Below are 20,052 nucleotides of genomic sequence, written 5' to 3'. Positions count from 1 at the left end.
TCTCAGGTAAGATGAGGTTGGGGTGGCATGTGTACAGTTTGTACAGGCTAGTGAGGAAGATGAAACTGCAGAGCACCTGACAGAGAGGATGTCCACCCTGGAGAAGAGAAGGCTCAGGGAGATTTTGTCAATCTACATAAATACCTGTTCAAAGAAGCTAGAGCCAAGTTCTATCCAGTGGCAAGAAAAGAGGCAATGGGCAAACACTCAAACACCAAAGTTTTGTTCCCTTTGAACATCAGAGAACACTTTCCTGCTGGGAGGATGACTGAGCACTGACACAGGTTGCCCAGGGAAGAAGAGAAGTCTACCCCCTTGGAGGTTTTCAAAAGCCAGCTGGACATGATCCTGGGCAACTGGTTCTAAGGGATTCTGATTGAGCAGGGCTTGGACACTATGACCTCTAGAGATCCCTGCCTAGCTCAATCAGCAAGCTGTAAGCAAGCTCCAGTCATTTTAGCAAATTTAATTCTAAAAGTCAGGCAAAGTTTGATGCTTAATATAAATGTTCTGCATAACTTCAAAGATACCCACTCACTGTGAAACTGTGATTTCTGGAGGCAGACTATGGCTTGCTCAGAAAATCAGACAGGAGATAAAAAGTGGATCACTATTATGCTTGTCCATATGCACCCATTATTATTAGAAGCAGCAGAAGAGAGCAGGCAGAAAGGATGCTACAGGAACCTTTAAGGGAGGTTTCCTAAAGAAGACAGGTTTTGAACTTTGCATTAGCATGGCACTGGCTCTGTAATGCTCTTAACTTATCTCTCTCTTCCTACCAAATGCTGAGTACTTCTCTCTGTGTCAGCAATGAGGAACTCTCAGCCTGGAAAAATGAGTTAGGTTTGGAGAAAGTACAGCTGAGAGATTAATTTGAAGGATTTCTGAAATTAACCCCTTTTTTACTCCTTCCTGTCTCTGATCTGAAACTGTTTCTCCCCACTGTAGCCCCACTTTCTTGGGGAAGAATTTAGTAACTCATGCCCTTGTGTTTATCACACTTAACCTGTGGCTGTCCATTCTCCATGTGACAGTACAGCAGGTGGGTCCCAAACAGCCCCACTGTGACTGAGTTACAGCTTCAGCATCTGCCCTGCCATGCTATTCATGCTTACCTCAGAAACAACAAAGAGCTTTAAAGATATTGATTCAGGAAATGCTGAAGGATTTTCTGCTGCCTGTGAGGGATAATGGAAGGTTGTTATATGAAGAAGTTCTCACCCAAGATCTTCTAGTGCTCAGTTTTGCCTGTTTAGTGACTGGGGAAAGGGATTACTTGGCATGTATGTTTCCTGACAGCACTCCTTCTGCAAAAGCTAATTTCTTTTCACTACAGCTCTATATAATGTCAACTAGTTTATGTAATTTTCTGATATATCAAAACCATATAATTTAAGTTTTATATCATACCTAAACCTGTCCAAATACTTAAAGTGAGGGGCTGAAAACAGGCACGATTTACTCGCCCAACACAAAAATTGCATTTTTCATTTTGCACTCTGCTAATGTATTGTAAGAGAGGATGAACAAACAGATTGGTCTCCTCCCACCACATAGCTGCATTGCCAGCACTCAGGGAAATAAAGACTGCATGGATTAAAAAGTCGCAAGGTTACTATTAAGGCATAGTTACTGAAAGAGCAGCATGCACTGAAGAGCTCTCAGCTCAACAGAAGCAGTCCTGTTGTGAGCAATGTCAGCCTCACTGCTAACGTGGGAGCCAGGGATGAGAATGCAGGTAAGATCTTTCTATACCAGGCATGAGCAAATCATGATAAAATTCAGCCATTGCCACAGTAATTTGTACGGTGCATATTTTCTTTTAAATTCTGACTTTTGAAAACGGCTTTATTTTCAGCTGCTTGAGACAAAAGCATTGGAGTTTTTTCAGCAGTGCCTATGAAGTGACATTACTGTTTGTGCTTGTTTTGGAATCTATTTATGGTGCATATTTAAGAAAGCATTTGCAGCTCCTAAGGTTTATGTGTGTAATACTCACAGTCATTTAAACAAACTTCCTTAGCATTTTTTCCCTAGGCAGCCTCTGAAGAAATCTTCCTCTGAATCACAGTTTGTGCATATGCAATTAATTACTGTCAGGCTGTTACACAGACTGATCATGTGGGAATTGACCATTTCATTTTCACATAGAAACAGCCTTTGCCTTTTGCTCTCACTTAGAAACAGCCCTTTTATTGGCATCTTGATGATGCTCTTATCCCCTGTTTGCTGGATTAGGGATTTTGATTGAAGTACTTGAAAGACATCATTTCATAAATACACTTGAAGCAATTCCACCCAAACCACCTCATTCTCCCTAAGTCATTCTCATTTTCTTCCTGAGTTTTCAAATACCTTTAAAAAGCTTTGTGTTGTGATGTGTAAAATTTTGAATTGTGTGCCTTGTAGACATCTCATAGTATCCTGGTGATTAATAATAGGATAATAAGACAGTCTTCATTTAGGAAAAGACTTTAACTTCTAGAGTTCTCTAATGAAATATCCTTTTCTTTTGCTATAAAGATGTAAACTTTTTTAAGAAAGTGAAAACTGACTGTGGGTCATCAAACTATTCTGAATTATGTTTGCACTGATAACTCATTTTTATTTAATATGCACCTTAACAGTACGTCGAAAAATATTTATGGCTATAAATATATAGATCTATTCTAACACCAAGAAGAATCTTGAACTTATTTCTGAGCATTTCAGTAACAGTAGGTGGTTGGTGCATGGGCAATATGGAGACCCATAAATAGCCTGTTGACTTAAAGAATTCTGCTGCCATATGCTCAGACTGGTAGGTCTGATATACATAAGACAAGATTTGAAGGCAAAGGTAGTATCTTTGGGTTTATTTGACCAGCTGCTTAGAAAATATTAAACTGATTTTCATATATTTGCCTAGATTTTTCTAATGTGAAGCTATTGAACCTGCCAAAAAATTTGTTGTGTCATTGTCCTTGAGCCCTTTGGCTACAACAAAATGCCGTGAAACATCTCTGTATTATGTAAGATATATATTTCATGCCTAGAGTAGGAAAGGACAGTAGCAGTTCTGAATGGCTGATGGCAAGTAATCACATTTAACAGAAAAGTGTTGACATCATAATCAATGCAAAAACTGTTTCCTTATGCACATGCATACAGAGTCTTGAATTGCTATTCATTGATTCTGAAGTCCAGGAATACTTACTTTTTTTTTTTCTTTTATTCTTCACCAAACATTGGTATTTCTTGACAACACAGTCTCCAAATAATCGTTCATTTTACCTTATTAAAAAAGCAATCTTTAGAGACTGCACTGAAAGGAGTTGGAAAAATAGGGAGGAAATGTCAAGAAAAAGTGAATGTCTGGATCCATCTAAATTTTCCATCTGTGAGCATACAGAGAAAATAACTGGTATTGTCATTGTGTCTTTGTTTACATTTACTGCCAGACAAACTTTACTTTTTTGTCTCTCCTATATGAGTCAGTATGTTGATTAAATTTATCTTTTTTTTTTTTTTTAGTAGACTTCTATCTCATTTAAAAAAAAATGCACTGCATATACAGCAATTGAAGTTGTCTCATGTTGTCACTGTTTGTTCTTCTCGTTCTAGGTGATGTGATTGTCTATATTAATGAAGTTTGTGTCCTTGGACATACTCACGCAGATGTAGTCAAACTCTTCCAGTCTGTTCCTATTGGTCAGAGTGTCAACTTGGTGCTATGTCGTGGATACCCTTTGCCCTTTGATCCTGAAGATCCTGCCAACAGCATGGTGCCACCCCTTGCAGTAATGGAGAGGCCTCCGGTAGTGGTAAATGGAAGACATAACTATGAAACTTATTTGGAATACATTTCTAGGACTTCTCAGTCTGTTCCAGACGTAACAGATCGACCACCACACTCCTTGCACTCCATTCCAGCAGATAGTCAGCTTGATAGCACATTCCCACCACCTGCCCATGATGATAATGTATCAATGGCTTCTTCTGGGGCCACCCAAGCTGAACTCATGACCTTAACCATTGTGAAAGGGGCCCAGGGCTTTGGCTTCACTATAGCAGACAGTCCTACAGGACAGAGGGTGAAGCAAATTCTAGACATTCAGGGATGTCCTGGTTTGTGTGAAGGTGACCTCATTGTTGAGATCAACCAGCAGAATGTACAGAACCTGAGCCATGCAGAAGTAGTGGATATACTTAAAGAATGTCCTGTTGGAAGTGAAACTTCTTTGATTATCCATAGAGGAGGTAAGTTTGGAAAGTCTGTACAATTACAAAAATGTGTGTAAAAGGTTCTAAACCATAAAGACATACATATACTCACTACATCCTTGTTTGCTAAATTGGAAATTAATTTCCATGTTGTGGGAAGTAACACCATTGGTTCTGGAAAAGTGTGTCTGTAATTAAGTATCCTAGGCAAAATCTTACAGTTTGTTGTACATTCCTTTATGTGTTTTGAGTGTCAATGGTCCCATCTCTGTATAAGGGTAAAAGCTAGGCCAGTTCCAGACCTTTCACCCCATAACAGTTTGTGTGGTGTCTGCAGCAAACTCATGTAGTCCCAAAGCAGTGCTGCAAGCTTTAGATATAGTTGTATGTATTGACTCATTAATGTAGATCAAAATCAGAGCAATTTATTTGCCCTTTACAAGGTTACTGGTTTTCCTAAGCCATTTTGCCTCCTTTTCATTCATTGTAAAAATTTTGTACAACAGTTGTTTGGGGTATTTTCTTTCCTGATAAGAGAGATCCATGGTATATATTTCTCTGATTTTAAAAAAAATAGATTTTAGCAACTTGTTTTTTCTTACCAGCCTGACACAGTAAGTTTGAATGTTCACCATTGGAAGGGGAGAGTCAAGACATCCATAAAGAAGCAATAACAGAAAAAGAGTAAAAAACTTTACAGGGATTTCATAGCTTTTATTATTTTAGCCAAACAAAATTTCTTTGGCGGTTTGAGGTGAGCATCCATCCTAACTTATTATTACCTGAAGTAAATAATGATTAGATTTTTTTATATTAAAAATCTTTTTTTTTCTCTAAAGGCATTCATATGTCACTTAATGTACATTAATTTGTGCTTCAAGAGAAAAGAAAAGGATTCTATACACAAAGATGCAAAAATACTACCTACTTTCCTTCTGAAGAATTGAAATTGGGAAGTGAAGCTTTAGTGTTTGCATATGCCAAGTGTTTATCATTCCAATGCCTAAAAATCCTTAGAATAAGGAATATAGTAACATTATATCAAATTGCAGAAGTAACAAACATAAGGTGATTGTAGGAGATATATAGTCACAAAGTCAATAAAGTGTTTTTCAGGTATATATACATACATACATATACACACACACACACACACACACACACACACACACATATATATATATAGTATATGGATTTGAAGAAAGTTAATTGTTGTATTCATTGGTATTAAATCTGATTAAATCTGATTCTCCTTAATAGCCATTAAGAATCTTGAATGATGGAGTAAGCAATATTTTTTTATTAAGTTGACAAATTAGGGAGCATTTCATAGCCAAAAAAGAGCGTCAAGAGATTAGAATTGTTAGTGTAACCCCAAAAAGGTGGAATTTTATTTTGAAAAAGGCAGGATAATCACCCTCAAGAGGAAAACAATTTAGCACACCAGTCTTCAGAGAGAAGTGGAGTGTGAAATCCAGCATGCTGAACAAGCCTGAGTAATAATAGACAAAAAAATAGATATTTCAGCAATCAGTGCAGGACAGCAGCAAAAAAACCTGAAGCAGCAACATACTCAAGCCCTAGAGGATAATTGCTCTCTCTGAAGAGAATTTCTTTGTAGATCATTGATTCATGATCAAGACATGATAGTTTAATATTGATCAACATGATAGTTTAACAAGTTCTGGTACATTAAGTGGGCTGTGGTTATTTTCTGCACATGGCTGTGGCAGGTAGGAGATGCTGCGCTGAGCTCAATGCTCGATGAAGGCACTGTGAGTTTACAGCATCTGCTCTGTCTCAGGCCAAACACTGAGGTACAGCTCGTTCCCCTGCCTCAGTGACACAGCAGCCTAGGTCCAAATGCAGAAACATTTAACCCTCTGCTGCTGGGGCAGGAAGTGGTTGGTTGCTTTAGAGAAAGCAAGGAAGAGAAAGAGAACGTGTTTTGTTCATGGTAGAACAATTACCAAGACTAAAGCAAATGTTTGGAAATCCTACAGTGTCATTAAACTTGATGGGATGGTACAGAACAAATGTGAGTTTATTATCATAAATTTTTGTACATCAGAAATAATAAGTATAACGAAAGATTGTGAGACTAAAAAATTAACATTTTAAAAAAGTTCACTTTTTTGCATGATTCAAAAGAACTGAAAAAAACAGTGTATGACTCAAACCTACTCTAAGAGATGTCTAAATCATATCTTAGCACAAGTATGAGTACTGTTTTAAGATGAAAACCAGGGTTTTGTTTCTTTTTTTACCTATTCATAGGAAAAGGGAGTCTATGTGACTAACTATACACCCAGAATGCAGTTATTATGTCTATGTTAGTCATCATGTCTCCTTTTATAGCCCCTGGGCAGAAATGGACTTTTCTATGGTGTAATTCATGTAATTCCACTGTAGATGTTTCAAATAAGTCAGGTATATCTAAGTACACCTTAAAACTACATTTGCTGCTTGACTGATTATAAAGGGAGCAGAGGATGACTGATTCAGGTGTATGTGTCTATCCAATATGTTATGAATAATAAACAGGTGGTAAGATTTGGTCGTGTGAGATAATCTAAATACAAAACCAAATACTTAGAGAAACTTTCTTTTACTCGTATATTTAGTCAGTGAAATAAGTAAAGCAAGGCATGCTTTCTCATTACTCATGGATCCAAGTTTTAGTTCATTATCTTTGATGTGTAATGACACTTGGATTATGCCATCCTTTTCCATCATTACCCTATGCATCCTGTCTTTAATGTCTCATTTTTAAGATTAAGACCAAAGGGCTTTTCCTGCCTGTGGAGGAAGGCTGTGTTTGCATAGGTTTGTGTGTTGCCTTGTAATGTTTCTGTCTCTGATATGAATATGGCCTGACTGCACACTAATTGTGGCATTAGGTATGCCACAAATTCATTCTGTAAGTGACCTTATTTCTCTCTCATCCAGCAACCTTATCTACATTGCAGACAAGAAACTAGTTGAAATTGGCTGAGATTTATCCTCACTATAGGTCATACTGGAAAAAAATACTCCCTTGGATGCACACAGTATGCATGCTACAGCATTTTAAAAACCATTGTCCCACAAGCTTAACAGGTCAACAGCCAGAGTATGCAGGAGAAGAAAGGTCTGCATGCTGACTGCGCTCAGTACTCAGATTTGAAGAGGCCACTAAAATCTCTCTCACCATCACCAAACAGACTTGTCATGGGGTACAATCCAGCTGGAGCAAGTCCCACAGCTCAGTCAACACATTTTAAGATTTCTAAAGCAGAAGTAGCAATGTATCTGCTTGTTAAAAAACAAAATGGTAATGGAAATAATACACTTGTCTATCAAAGGAAAGAATCTCTCTAGCACTGGCCTGACCTGTTACTGTCTTTTTCTTGTTTATTGGAAAAGTTCTTTGCTCAGTAGATGCACCACAATAGTTCAGTATCTTTACATCTGTTTTTGCTGAACAGCCTTATTGTTTCCATTGATTACTATGAGCTGACAGATGTGTTTGCACTGAAAAACAACAACTAAAATTAACAGAAAAGTTAGTGGAAAAGTGTTGCCAAAAAAAAAAAAAGAAAAAATTAATATAAAAGAAATAACACCCAAAGAGATTTACTCCTTTCCAGATTTGCTTCAGGCTTTACACTTTATCTGCAGCTTCTGCAGTAGATTTCACTGAGTATAGGCTGCTGAAATAGTGTGGAAGAGCTCTCAAAAATCAGTCTTTCTGAATGTAGATAGAGCATAAATTCTGAATTAGTCCAGTACTACTGAAAAACAGCACTTAGTGGTTAAAGTGGTATGTAGCAAATTTATGTAGAATAAATATTCAGTAATGAGGACTTCAAAAACTAGGCTTGGCATGTTCTACTAATTGAACCATCCAAGTATTTGACATATGCCATCTCATTTGGAAAGTACCTTTGAAATATATGGACCTACAGACAGCAGCCCAGCTCCAGAAGTGTTCCTGTCTAAAAAGGAACTGATAGATTCAAATCTAGATGCATCAATACTATGTCTGAAATACTGTTGTTAAGGAAACCTGCAGACAAGCCAGGACTGATTCATGAAGTTATAGCAACTCATAACAGGTGCTGAGAGTGAAACATTAAATGCAAAAAGTGGGAGGCTGACAAAATTCCTACATCAGATGGCTATTTTATAATCATGGAATCAGAAAATGGTATAATCCAAACTGGCTCTGAAAAAGTGAGAATGTTGGTATGAAACTGAGCCAGAGAACTGACACACTGTCGACGCTGTTTAATTGTTAGCCCAGTCCTGGTGTGGAACTGGACTGTCAGCAGCCAGGGTCACCATGGCATGGGAAATAGAGAGGGCCACATGGAATACACAGCCAAGGTGAGGAGGGAGAATTTAACTACATGCTTGTCAATTGTGTGAATAAAAGGAAGGCAAATTAGCTTTCTCAAATACTGTATACATCTTACTTGAAGTGTGCAGCTCCTTAAAACCACCAACAGATACCAGTACATCACATGCAGCATCAGCAATTTCAAAAACAGGCAGAAATTTCACAAAAGAAATCTTTGAATATTCTAGTGAAAAACACTAACCCCTCAAAATAAGCAGACTTCAGTGGAAGGAACCCTCCATCCTCAGTACCCTTTCCATGGACTTGTTTCAAATTTTCCAGTTCTGCCTTTCTCCCATAGAGGTGAGGGGGTATTTTTGCTAGATTGTTTTGTTTTGTTTTGTTTTGTTTTGGGTGTTTTTGGCCAGGATTGCTGTGTGTTTCAATTCCTCTGATCAGGAAAGCTCATGCTTCTTTATCTCCAGGTTGTTGCCTTTTGGGAAAGCTGCACAAGCTGAGGCAGCACTAGTCAGGCCCAGGAAATTCTGATCTCTTTGTTCCATGACCTCAGCTCACTGCTGAGGTCTCCATGTCTTTTGTTCTCATTCTGAAGTTCTTCATACACAATACTAAGAGTACCTGTTGGAGACCCTGTATCTCATGGCATGCTCATCCCCAGTTCAGGACTTTCTAGTCAACAGTCCAGAGGATTTAAAGAAATTCAATTCTTGGAAGTATGATGTAGGTTTTTGATTTGGGACTTACAGAGTTTTTCCATCATCCTACTGTCCTACTGTTTTACATCCCTGAGTCATTGGCAAATTTTTCCTTTCCAGTCACTTCCTAAAGGAACCCAGTCTTGGCTTATTTGCATCCTATGGGTACTCTAAATTAACAGTAGTCTATTCATACTTGTCTTGTTCATGAAGTTCAGCTTCTTTTATTGTTTCTGAGAAGAGATTTTGGGACAGACAAGGTTTCACATCTCTTCCTGTTTCCTGATACACTTTCTCCTCTCCAGATGCTTACTTCATCAACTGTATATTTGCTCCTGATCCATTTCTTCCTGTTTCCTGATACACTTTCTCCTCTCCAGATGCTTACTTCATCAACTGTATATTTGCTCCTGATCCATTTCTTCCTGTTTCCTGATACACTTTCTCCTCTCCAGATGCTTACTTCATCAACTGTATATTTGCTCCTGATCCATTTCCTCCTATTTCCTGAAAGCAGTCTAATGTTGAGAGGAATATTTGGCAATATCTGCATTTTTAGCCCTCCTGTGTTCTTAAATGTCACATGTATTTCTTGTTTGTGAGCTTAAGGGACATTTTATCACACATTTTATCAAAGGGAATGTGCACATGAACCTAGCAGTGAAGCACTGACCCATTTGAAGTGAACCACGTGATCCATTGATACCTAGAAATTGGAGACATAAATGCCTTCTGTCAAACATGCTGCTGACAGCATCCTCTTACAGTTTTCTCTTTCCAATTTGCCACACCATTTTGCCTTGTCATCCCTCTAAGTGCTCTGTTGTTCCTGGATCCATCTGCTTTAAAAACTATGGAAAACAAAGGTTCATAGCTGACCTTTTGCCTTTCCATCTCAAAATTATGAGTTTTTATGATATCGAAAATTCAACAGTTTCCTCAGCATGATTTCTCTGTAGACATATTCTTCTCATGCTGGCTTTTGAGTTGTTTCCCTTTTTTGTGCTCATTTTGTTGCTATTTTTAGCTAGTGAAGCCAAAAACATTTAATGATCAAAAATCTTATGAGTCATGCTATATTGTTCACTTCACTGACTTTTCTGTTAGATGTCATGTTGCCCTTTTCCCAGCCATAGACACTTATCCCTTCCTACCTTCCCTACATAGAAATCAGTATTTTGTGCAAAATATTTTCCTAACAGCCTTGTGAGAAGGACAGTTGCATTTTCTTTGTTAATCCAAAACCAAAATTTCTGAAAGATTTTTAGAAAACACCCTTAACATGCAAAAACAAAAACAAAAACAAAAACAAAACAAAAAAAGCTGCTGTTAAACTAACAAAATTATTGAAGCACTGCTTTCCTGACTCATTTTTTACAAGATATGTCTCACCTTGCAGAGTATCATATTTTTACCTGTGAGATATGTACTCTTCTAGTAACCTTTCAATTATTTGCATCCTTTTTGCCCAACGCATTGAGAATGTTTTATAATTTTTAAACACCTTGTTGCAATTATCTGGGATAAAATCTATTTCTGTAAATATTACATGTTATAGCAGATAAACAAAAATAAGTTACACATAGAGCCTTTTTTATGAAGGGATTCAGTCTAAATCTTTTTACTGAGAGAAGTTTTAACTTTTCATTAACACAGGGAATGACAAATTTGAACAGAAGGAGTTAGGGCAGGAGACCAGTTATCCTAAAATTTGCACTAATGAAACTTTCATATCTTTTCTCATGTAGCTCTGATTAGCTGTGAAACAGTGTGCAGTGCTTCCATATTTCTGAATAAAAGATAAAGAAACCATAAACATCCTTAATGAATATGGATTCCTAGAAAAATAGACATTAATAATAGTTAGTAGCTGTTACACTATATTACTATAAGTGGTACTAATTGCATTGCATTTCAAAGTGGTAGTGCTATGGTTTTATTGCTTCTTTCTTATTAATGTTTGTGCACTGTGTGGTACATTTGTGGATAATTTTGCAAAGCATTAGGTAAATCCTTTTTACATATATTACACAGAAGGTTTTTAATGACTATTAGAAAGCATTTTGTTTCAAAAGTGCTTTTATCACTGGTGAAACTGTTTTCTAATGTAGGCTTGTATGGTCTGTGTGAAATTTGAACAGTGCTTCTATTAAAACTCAGGGACATTTCTCCTAGGGATATGTGTGCCTAACTCTTGCTGACATTGTGAGGAATTACTTTGCACACTGGAGAAATAAGCCCCTGTAGAAAACCTTTTAGCAAAAAGAAACACAAGTGTATAAGCATATATTGTCATCATTGCATGCCACAAAGAGGTAACTGCCATTGCTCCCGTGGCTATTCTGCCATTCAGTTCTTCTACCAAGAGGCTACAAACAGTGAGCAGTCAGACATCAGAGTTATTAGGTCTACAGAGACTTACTGTGCACACAGGATTTGTGCAGAGCTGCAGGAACTCTGCCTTCAGGACAGGCAATTGCTCTTGAGGAGTACAGGGCATGTTATTTGCTAGCTGCAGCCCTCTAGAACCCAAGAGCTCCACTGGCAGGACTGCAGACTGGTTTCAGCCTTACTGGTATTATTTAATGAATTCACACAAATTGAAGAACAGTTTGTTTGAGAAAACAGACTTTTTGGCTTGTCTACCTTGGAATCTGGCCAGGCCAGAGAAGTTTCTCCTCTGCACTTGCAAGCAGTATTATGAGAAAACTTACTGGTATTATTTGGACTGTGCATCTCAGTGAAAGATGTCATCTTTTGAAGCCAAATACCTCCCAAACATGGTACGTGGGAGAGCCTACTGCAATACTGAGGGATGAAGAAACATGGGGTTTTTCCCCAGTCACCCCTAGTCTAGTTTCTAAGAGAATCTCACCTTCTTCAGAGGAGATTTGGGAGATCTCAGCCTAAGGATGGAGAACTACAGAGCTGGACTCTAAAAAGTACCATACAACCTGTGCTTGTGTACTGAGGCATGTCTAAAGTTTAGTCTAAATGTGTTGAACAATGTTTTTGTTGGTTCAGTATAATGTAATGTCCTATTAAACAGCATTTGTTGGGCTTCCAAATCTGTTGTCAAAGTACATTGTGTAGATGTTGTGATGTGGTGATTTGTAAAATAGTGCAATATTTTATAGTAATAAAGTAAGATAATACATTATGAAACAAGTGACTACATTATCTATTGTGCTACAGACTTGAGACACAGCACTGGGGAGATGGGAAGGTGTGCTTTTCAGGCATTTCCTAAGCCACGAAACCTCTTGGCCCCTATGGTTTGCATATCCAGTAAAAATGCAGAAACTAAATTAGTCTTCTAAATGAGGTATTAATCCCTGTAAAATTCTTTGAGTAGTTTTCATTTACATTCTTAAAAAGGGAAGGAAGGCTTTAGCAATGGCTATGCTTGCCCTCTGTGATTCATGCTCAACATTTTTTTTTTAATTTTTTTTATAAACCAGGATTATAACATTTAATAAATACAACACTGAATTCTCAGGAAGGCTTTGGCTGACTCATAATTCAAACTCAATCAAAACCAGCACCAGGATACATACCCCTTTGTTGTGTCACCTTCAGTTTTAAAAAAGGACATGGAAGCCAAAGCTGCCAGGCACAAATTCTGAAAGTTGACTCCCAAGTATGTCCAAACAGATTTCTAAAGGAAATAAATTGCTTTCCAAAGCCAAATTTTTCATAAGTTGGAACAGTATTTCAGGACAGAATAAACATACTGTGCAGTGTTCCTGTTTGGTAAATGAGAGAAATATTGACTTTTATTTCTTTGTTACCTTTTAATACCATAAGCTAAAAGAAGGCAAGCTTTCTTTACCCACATTCCCAGGGTCACCTTATTTTTAATGTGTATTTCACATTGATGCAAATTATACTCAATGGACTTATTAGAATATTTTTTCTAGAATTTAAGCATTTTTAATTGTATTTCATGTGTTCTAGATTGAACTCTTCTAAAAATTCTCAGATAATTAGAAAAATACACTCTATGCATGAATACAAGCACAGATACAAAATCTGTGAATGAGAAAATAATTTCATTATCTTTACATCCATTCTATCAATTAATTTCCATTTCTATAATTATGTTTATTTCATAGCAGAAAATTTGATAATATTTTAATTTGATAAATTATGATGAAAATAGTATTAGAAATAAAATAGTAATAAAAATAATAATAATGCCATTTTAATTTAAGAATTTTTTTTAATTATTAAGTAATACTTCAGGGATCATTTGACATCATAGAAAAGGTTTGCTGATTATGGGAATACTGCAGTATAATCTATATTTTAATAATTTCCCTAAATTCACTCATCAATATAAAGCCAATATCTTTTTCTTACAACCCCTGTATAACTTCCGGATTTTAACTTGTTGTCCATAAATATGATTATTTTAGGCATCTAAGGCCAAGCAGTGCCTCTCTAGTGCAAGATAAACACTATCATATCTCTGAAGTACAGCAAAAGACACCTTAAGCTGTTCCTTAAGGGGGAAAAAAAAAGACCAGTTGAGGAACTGTAAGCATGATCCTAGTGGGGTAGTGTACCAGAAGACCCAGGTTCTCTTTTGCATCGCTCTTAAGCCTCACACAATTTAACATCTTGTGTTCTAATTTAACATCTCATGTTCTCTGGAGTAAGTATGAGGAAGTACTTAGTGAAAATGAAAAGATTCTGGCAGATGATTCAGTTTTTTAGCCAAAATGTAGGATGATTACATTGATGGAAGGCCCTAGAGCAGCCCAGAGAGAGCTGTGGGAAGAGTCCACAAGGCTTTGATCTTTGGCCAGTGAGAGCCAAAAAATGTGGCAGAGTCAAAGACAGTCATCTCCATCCAGTTTCTTCACTAGCTGTTCCCGTGTTTTACCCAGTCCTTCCTCTGTCTGCATGTTTATTACTTGTCCTTCTGGATCCATTTTCCCTTGTTTGCCAATTCAGAGAAGTTGCCATTCTTGAATGTCAGCCCAGCCTTTGAACTTAGCCTTGCTTTGAGCAAGAGATTGGCCTAGCTAAACTCCAACTGTCCTTTCCAATATAAACATTCAGAATATTCCATGGTTCTCCATACTTCTCACATTTAGGCCAAGGGTGCTAAAAGAGAAGGTCTCTGATTGAACAAATCATCATCTGGATAATTTTAAACTTCTTCCACAGTACTTCTCAGAGAGAAAGAGAAGCTTTTTTATCTTGTTTCCTTATTACACCATACTGAACATACATTTCTTTATATATGAAAGTTATTTAAAAGTCAATGCAAGCAGGAAGAATGGTGACATGCCTTTTGATTTCAGCTTGCCAGATGTGTTCCTTGAGATTAAATAAACAACAAATTATTCTCTGTAATTGAAAAATAATGCAGTGTTCATTTAATTTTTTTGTAGCATCTCTGAGAGATCTCAGTGGCTTGTGGGGTTGGCTCTAAAATAGAAACATTTGGAGAGTCTGACGTAGCTAATATTTACTGCATGACCACCAACTGGAATGATTATTTTTACTACAGTTAATCTTGAATAAGCAAGAGGTTTCTCTTGTAATTTGTTCATTGCATATCAGACTTTTAACTTTATCAAGTTCTTTATCCCAATAGCATCACATTAGGATGTGTTGTACTAAAAGAACCATCTAAATACAGCTTCAGTCAATAGGGTCTTTTTTAAGCGTTCATCTCACAGTGATTGATTCTATATTTTTTCACATGTCCCTAAGGGCAGATAAGCTGAAAATCTTTCACATGCAACATCCTTCAGCCTGTCTTCCCACTCTTGCTTGCAACACATATTGCCACGTTCTCCTCAGCACTTGTTATCAGGGATCCTGTGTAGGCAGCTACAGTGAATCCTTCCTCATCTGCTCAGGGCAGCAAGCAGGGATTCTTTGTGGTGAGGGAAACAAGCATCTCTATGGTGCCATGAAGCTTCTGTAAACATCTAAAGTAGCAGAAATCAATAGTATTCCATAAGAACCTATTCTTCCCTGCTGATTATTAAAGTTTTTAAAACTCACCTACCAACATTTCAAATTTAAATTTCTACTAACTTTTGGTCATATGAATCCCATCTTAACTGTAAAACAGTTAGATTTCTAGTCTACATGAAACAAAATATTTACCCCTACAGCCAGTGGTGGAAAATAGCCAGTGGTGGAAGATGACTTTAATCATTTCATTCAGTCACTGTCTAGGCAGCTTGTTCTCTGGCTTTGCCCATTATGCTCTACAGATTGGAGAGAAGTCTGGATGAGAACCTTAGGTTAACTGACAAATTCATCTGACAAGTCAGATGAACAAGGGTGCATGGGATGAGTCTGCCCACACACCAGAGGCAAGCATAGGTAATAATCAAAGTTATTAAAAACCCCTGCATTATCACAAAAGCTGAAAGCTATCTCCTGCATGAAGGCTAAATCTGGAATCCCATTCATGCTTCTATAGAAAACAGTCTGGATTTCTCTATAAAAGGGAAGTTAGAAATGTAGAGTACATAAAATATTTTGTATTAAATATATATTAATATCTTGATTAATACTTAATTTTTTATTATAAAATTTAATTGGTTTTACATAATGGACTTTTTTAAGTCTTTACATGCAACAACTCCACTCCTTACCTAAAAATGGAAACAAGTAAAATTACATAGGATTGGAAGATTGCTTCACTTATCAGTCTTTCAACATAATTATAAGTAGGAAATCAGTGAGGGAATTTATTTTTAATGAACTATCTCTAGGAAAAATTCTTGGCTTCTGACTGAATGCACTTTCTTTGAAAGTCCTGTAGAAAACATAAAATCAATACTGGTAAACTTTGCAGCTGGCAGGGAGATTGGTCCATGTCATTGAATAGATAAGACATTACTGATAAAGAGCAATGTGGAATGCTTAATAAAAAGCATCAGCAAGTAGGAAGTGTTTTTATCCAGTCATTGCAAATTAATTCCTGAAAGAGAGTAAGGAATGCAACCCAAACTTGTAAATGTGCTTTTGAATCATTATATAATCACCTGTGCATAACATCACAATGAAAAAGTGCAGATTCAGCAAAACTTCTTAAAACTAAAGGGTTTGTTTATATTTTTCTCAGTAAGATGCCATTGGAAATCTATTTTATTGCACTTATTTTTAATGTTAAGAAAACCAATGAGATCTTGTTCCAGATTCTTTCCCTGCTTCTTCATCCTTGTCCTTTCATCTTCTTTTTCAATTTTTTCCTATTTACTTCAAACTTACTATGTGACACTTCCAAATACTATGCAAAGATCAAGAATCTTGATGTCTTATCTTTAACTAAAGTTTCTTTTTTTTTTTTTTTTAGACCTGAAATATGGGATTTCTATAGGATTTTCCATGCAGTTTTCATTAGCAAAAGTAATGGCTGTGTTTGTAAGCTGTCCATGTGCAAGGCAGATGGAAAGATATTTCCTTACTAGCTAACTCCTATAATAGATCTTATTTCCTGTGGAGACAACCAGGCATGTAATTTCAGGATTTATTTCCTGTGAGGAATCTTGCAAGGAGCTGTTCATTAAAAGCTTGTAAAAATTAAAGTACTTTGCTTGGGAAATGTAGTCTAAAACAGAGCTGGAAGGATAGAAACCAGCTAGTGAAGAGTTAGACACATACTCTTTAAGTGATCCAAAACATCAGAAAAGATGTTTTGGGTCGCATAAAGAGTACTGGTAGGAGCTGTGTTGTCAGGGGATCCTTTTTCCAGGAGCTAGGAGGCACAGTTGACCTACAGCTGTCTGGGTATCAGACTCTATTAGCTATAAAACTGCTTCAGAGACATTGCTGGTTACCACCCGTAAATATTTACCCAAAAGAGCTGCAGCCATCATCTGTGCCAAATAGACAACAGCAGTCTGATGGAGAGATCTCTTTGGCTTCTTCCAAGTGTGTAGGCTGTTCTTGTTCCTCTGAGAAGTGCCTGAGTTAGGCAGGTCCTTCTGCAGTGAGGACAGGCCCCTCCTTCCTGAGCTCCTGGTGGAGAGACATTTCCAGTGGCTGCGGGTTCTGAGCAAGTGGAAGAAGGCTCAGGGCAGAAAGCTGGAGAGCTACAGCCCAGTCCAGCAAGCTGCTGAGAGAGCAAAGCACAGATGGAATGGGATCAAAATCTGGGGACTAGCAGGGACTATACAGAGCTTTTTATAACTCAGAGTCATTGATTTCCCTGGAAACAAGGACCTTTAATGTAGGGACATGGTGAGCAGGGCAAGCTGTTCCTTTGATTTCTGTGTTCTCCAGTCAATGATTTTACATCTTCCCTATTTGAAAACAGATGTGTTTTGGTTCTATTATGATAAAGCTCAGTGGTTTGGGTTTTTGTTTGTTATATGTATAATGAAGCCTTTGGAGCTGTTATAAGAAGGAGTCTAGGCAGGTCTAGATAAAATCTTTGGCTGGCCTGGGTTCAAGCTTATGTGGGAAGAAAACACCAAATCAAAACCTGCTATACTGCCACAAAATAGAAAGTAATTTCTTCACCAGTTTGGTATATCCTTTACCTTGCAGAGTAAAGGCTTGATTTCTGGAACTAAGAACTGAAGCTGCTTTTTCTTCTGAACTGTTAATCATTTCTGTGGCTATTTAATTGTGAGTTAATAATGAAGAAACAAAAATCACACAGAAATTCTAGGGATTTCAGAGAGTTTTACAGAGAAGGAAAGTTCTACTGCATCAGTTCTACAATTTGGGGTGACAAAGACAGAAATAATATGCATTATTATAATTATGAAGTCAGAATAAAAGAGACTCAAACTGAAATATATTTCTATCACTTTCTCTTGTGTAACTTAAAGCTATGAAATTTATATTTGTCAAAAAACACAGACATCAAAGAAATAAAAAAGAAATAATTGTGGTTTTGAATGCAATATAATAAATAAAAAAAATAAACATTTTATGTATTGAAAATAATGTTGAAAATTTAAAAAAAAATTTAGGAAAGAAAAATTAATGCCTCTGCAGTTTTTCAGGTGGAGTATGAGGCCTAGTCTCTAGACAGTGAGTGTTAATTCTGAAGTACTCAAAAGCTTTTTATTTTTTGCTCCTATCTCTTGTCTGAAAGACAAAGAATTGCAGTGTAACAACATAAATACTTTTGTCACTAAATTTGAATGTATTTATTGCAGATTACTGGTGTAGAATTGCAACAGAGTTACATTCCTAACTTGCTTCTACTAGGAAAGGGCAGAATAAAATTCATTACTTGTGTTTCGACAGAGCTACCCATTTATTATTCATTAATATGTGATAGCTACTTGCACACTGGTTTGGTATTTTTCTTTTTGCCTCAGCAGTAAATAAACTTTATTAGATTAAGGAGAATTATGGGTATTTGCCATGTGTCCCATTTGAGGTCTCTTTGTATAGCAGAACATACAGCTTTCAGAACATTCTTCAGAGAAAAAATTGTTTTGTGGAGAGTCTAAAGACAACTTTTTGTTTGTTTTCTCTTGCATAATGATTTTATTTTCAAACTGCAGCAAATTAGAATGGATTTTTAATTTGTTTCCTCTATCCTATGAGTCCTAAAGCTTTTAAAAAACTCACCAAAGAGAACATCACTGAGAAGGAGAGCAAGTTAATCTAGAACTGTCAGTTGCCTGATAGATCAAAAACTTTTTGATGGTATGAAAAGCAAAAGCCTGCTTATAACAGGGTGGATTACTTCAGGCTCTATGTTAGGAGGGACATCTAATATTTAGTGCTTACTAAATATTAGATGATCCTGCCAAATGTTAGATGGTCACTAGGTATTTTGTCTAGAACCTGAATAGAAATTTCATCTGAGATCTGATTTATTCTGTTATTTTACCCATCAATACATTCTGGAAATGCAGCTGCTTTTCACAGAAATTATATTAGAGAATTACCATTAACTAATGAAAACTCCCTTTGATAAAAGCATCTAATTTGAATTAACATTCTCCTTCCCTTTTCTCTGAAGGGGACCCTTTGTTGTTCATCCCTGTGACATGAATTATACTCTTTAAGTTATCTTGTTAGAGTTAAAAAATATTTTTTTAAAAAAAAAAGAACACCAGGGGGAAATTTCCTCTACAAACTATTTCCTATCCTATCAGATTGGGATTATACACCAGAAAACCTGTAGGGTGGCTGGGTAAAGAGCACACAGATCTACCCTTAGTGTCATTTTATTTATCTGTTCTTTGGGGAAACCCAAGGAGAAAGTATCACAACCATCACAAATTAATTGTGCTGTTCATCCAGATTCCTTCAGCCAGCTATGTTCTTCAGGCAAGAATTCAATTTTTGTCTTGTGATCAAGTGGGGACACTGAGGTATGAGGGTAAACTGAGGAACGAGGTGGTTTATGGATCCAAAGACCTCATGCAAGTTTGTTTTCCTTTTCAGTAAGTTCTGATTTTAAATAAGGAGGGACATACACGCAATGTACCCTAGCATGTCTTTCTAAAAATGCTAATTTTTAAGGTCCACAAAGTGCTTCACGCTTGTCAGCACCATAATCTCCTCTGTTTAACTTGTCATGTTTATGTACTGTTCCAATTTTCTCAGCACTGAGGGGTTTATTTTCCATTATGTTGGACATGTCATCTAACTCAAGTCTGAAACCAATTTGTGTTCCTCTGAGAGACACAGCAATGTCACAGGCAAAAAAAAAAGAAATCAACCTATTCACAGTTTTTCTTCCTTTACCTTGTAATACATTCATTTAATACTTATCACTTCCCAACTATCTTGTCAGGATCCTTTTTAAGCATCATTTTTTAGTGTTCTGTTCATTAACTTTTTAAAGTCCTACGCAGGACT

At 36.7% G+C, this 20,052-nt stretch overlaps 1 protein-coding gene across 3 annotated transcripts in view; it reads left to right on the top strand.

Moving 5' to 3' along the window:
• MAGI2 (membrane associated guanylate kinase, WW and PDZ domain containing 2) overlaps positions 1-20,052 on the top strand; it is a 697,971-nt gene that overhangs the window by 575,226 nt on the left and 102,693 nt on the right. For all 3 annotated transcript variants that reach the window (XM_059847430.1, XM_059847429.1, XM_059847431.1), the window contains exon 10: positions 3,607-4,242. In XM_059847430.1, the coding sequence (XP_059703413.1) occupies positions 3,607-4,242 (636 nt within the window). The remainder of the gene's footprint in view (positions 1-3,606; positions 4,243-20,052) is intronic.

This window comes from Haemorhous mexicanus, chromosome 5, assembly GCF_027477595.1.
Source record: "Haemorhous mexicanus isolate bHaeMex1 chromosome 5, bHaeMex1.pri, whole genome shotgun sequence".
NCBI classification, from domain to species: Eukaryota; Metazoa; Chordata; class Aves; order Passeriformes; family Fringillidae; genus Haemorhous; species Haemorhous mexicanus.
This window is presented reverse-complemented; position numbering and strand designations above follow the sequence as displayed.